The following is a 941-nucleotide window of genomic DNA, read 5'->3' on the forward strand; positions in this document are numbered from 1 at the left end:
CTGGGTTACATTTGCGGCCTCACAGCTCACCTCCCTGTCCGCTCCCCTTCTCCCGCCCATCAGAGAGGCCATTAGCCTTGTCTGCTGGATGGTGGGTTGCTGAAGGAGGAGAAAGGAGGCGGAGAAGGGGTGGGAGAGGAAGGGGCAGCATCTCGAATTTCAGGAGGGCTGGACCAGTGTAGTAGGGGTAGGCTATCAGGCGAGTAACCAGCTTCAAAGAGAAACTGACAAGGTTGAATCAAAAGAAGTGAAGCAATCTTACTTACATTTTCTCCCTGGACTTAAGCAGGAAATCACTACATCATGCAAAAATCCTGCAAAGAAAATGAAGGAAATCCCAAGTGCAATGTGCCAAAGAGATAGGAAGAGTGCTCGATGGAGAGTTCCAACGCCAGCAAACAGAAGGAAATTTTAGGCAAAGTCTGCTTCAGTCTCTCTAGGAATTTAGAGGACATAGGCTTTAGCATTTTAAGGATGAAGAAATGACAAGAGAGGGAGATGAGATGGAAAGGCATTTGGAAGAGATAAGGGGTCTGAGAAAGAAATTTAGGGCTCTGCTTTCTAGCCGTAGGCATTCTCAGGACCGTCCATATCCCATTTAATGCACTTCTCCCCTGAATTCAACTATTTTCTGCTACTAATATTGCAGCATTTGTTCCTTTTGTCTGCATTTTCTTGCGAAATATTTGCTACTATTTTATTCCAATCCTTCAATGTTTTACGTGTGACTCTTGTTACCAACATTTCATCTTTTAACTTTATCTCACTCATTTAATAGAGTTGTTTCATTTGTTTGCATGGGAAGATGCTCATTGTATATTGTAAAGTGAAAATAATATTGAAAAAATGATATATAGATATACCTATCTATGTATATCTTATATGTACATTTATATATGTCATAATACCAAAAAAGCCTGAATTATTATATAACAAAAGGT

General features: G+C 40.5%; 1 protein-coding gene across 1 annotated transcript; it reads left to right on the top strand.

The window, feature by feature from the left end:
• The first annotated feature begins 303 nt into the window (after positions 1-303).
• Positions 304-630, top strand: TCEAL7 (transcription elongation factor A like 7). Its single transcript, XM_020901497.2, is given in 2 exon segments — positions 304-373; positions 376-630. Coding segments are annotated over 2 exon segments (297 nt in total). The 3' UTR covers positions 603-630.
• Positions 631-941: the final 311 nt, after the last annotated feature.

The sequence above is a fragment of the Odocoileus virginianus genome, unplaced genomic scaffold (genome assembly GCF_023699985.2).
Source record: "Odocoileus virginianus isolate 20LAN1187 ecotype Illinois unplaced genomic scaffold, Ovbor_1.2 Unplaced_Contig_37, whole genome shotgun sequence".
Taxonomy (NCBI): domain Eukaryota; kingdom Metazoa; phylum Chordata; class Mammalia; order Artiodactyla; family Cervidae; genus Odocoileus; species Odocoileus virginianus.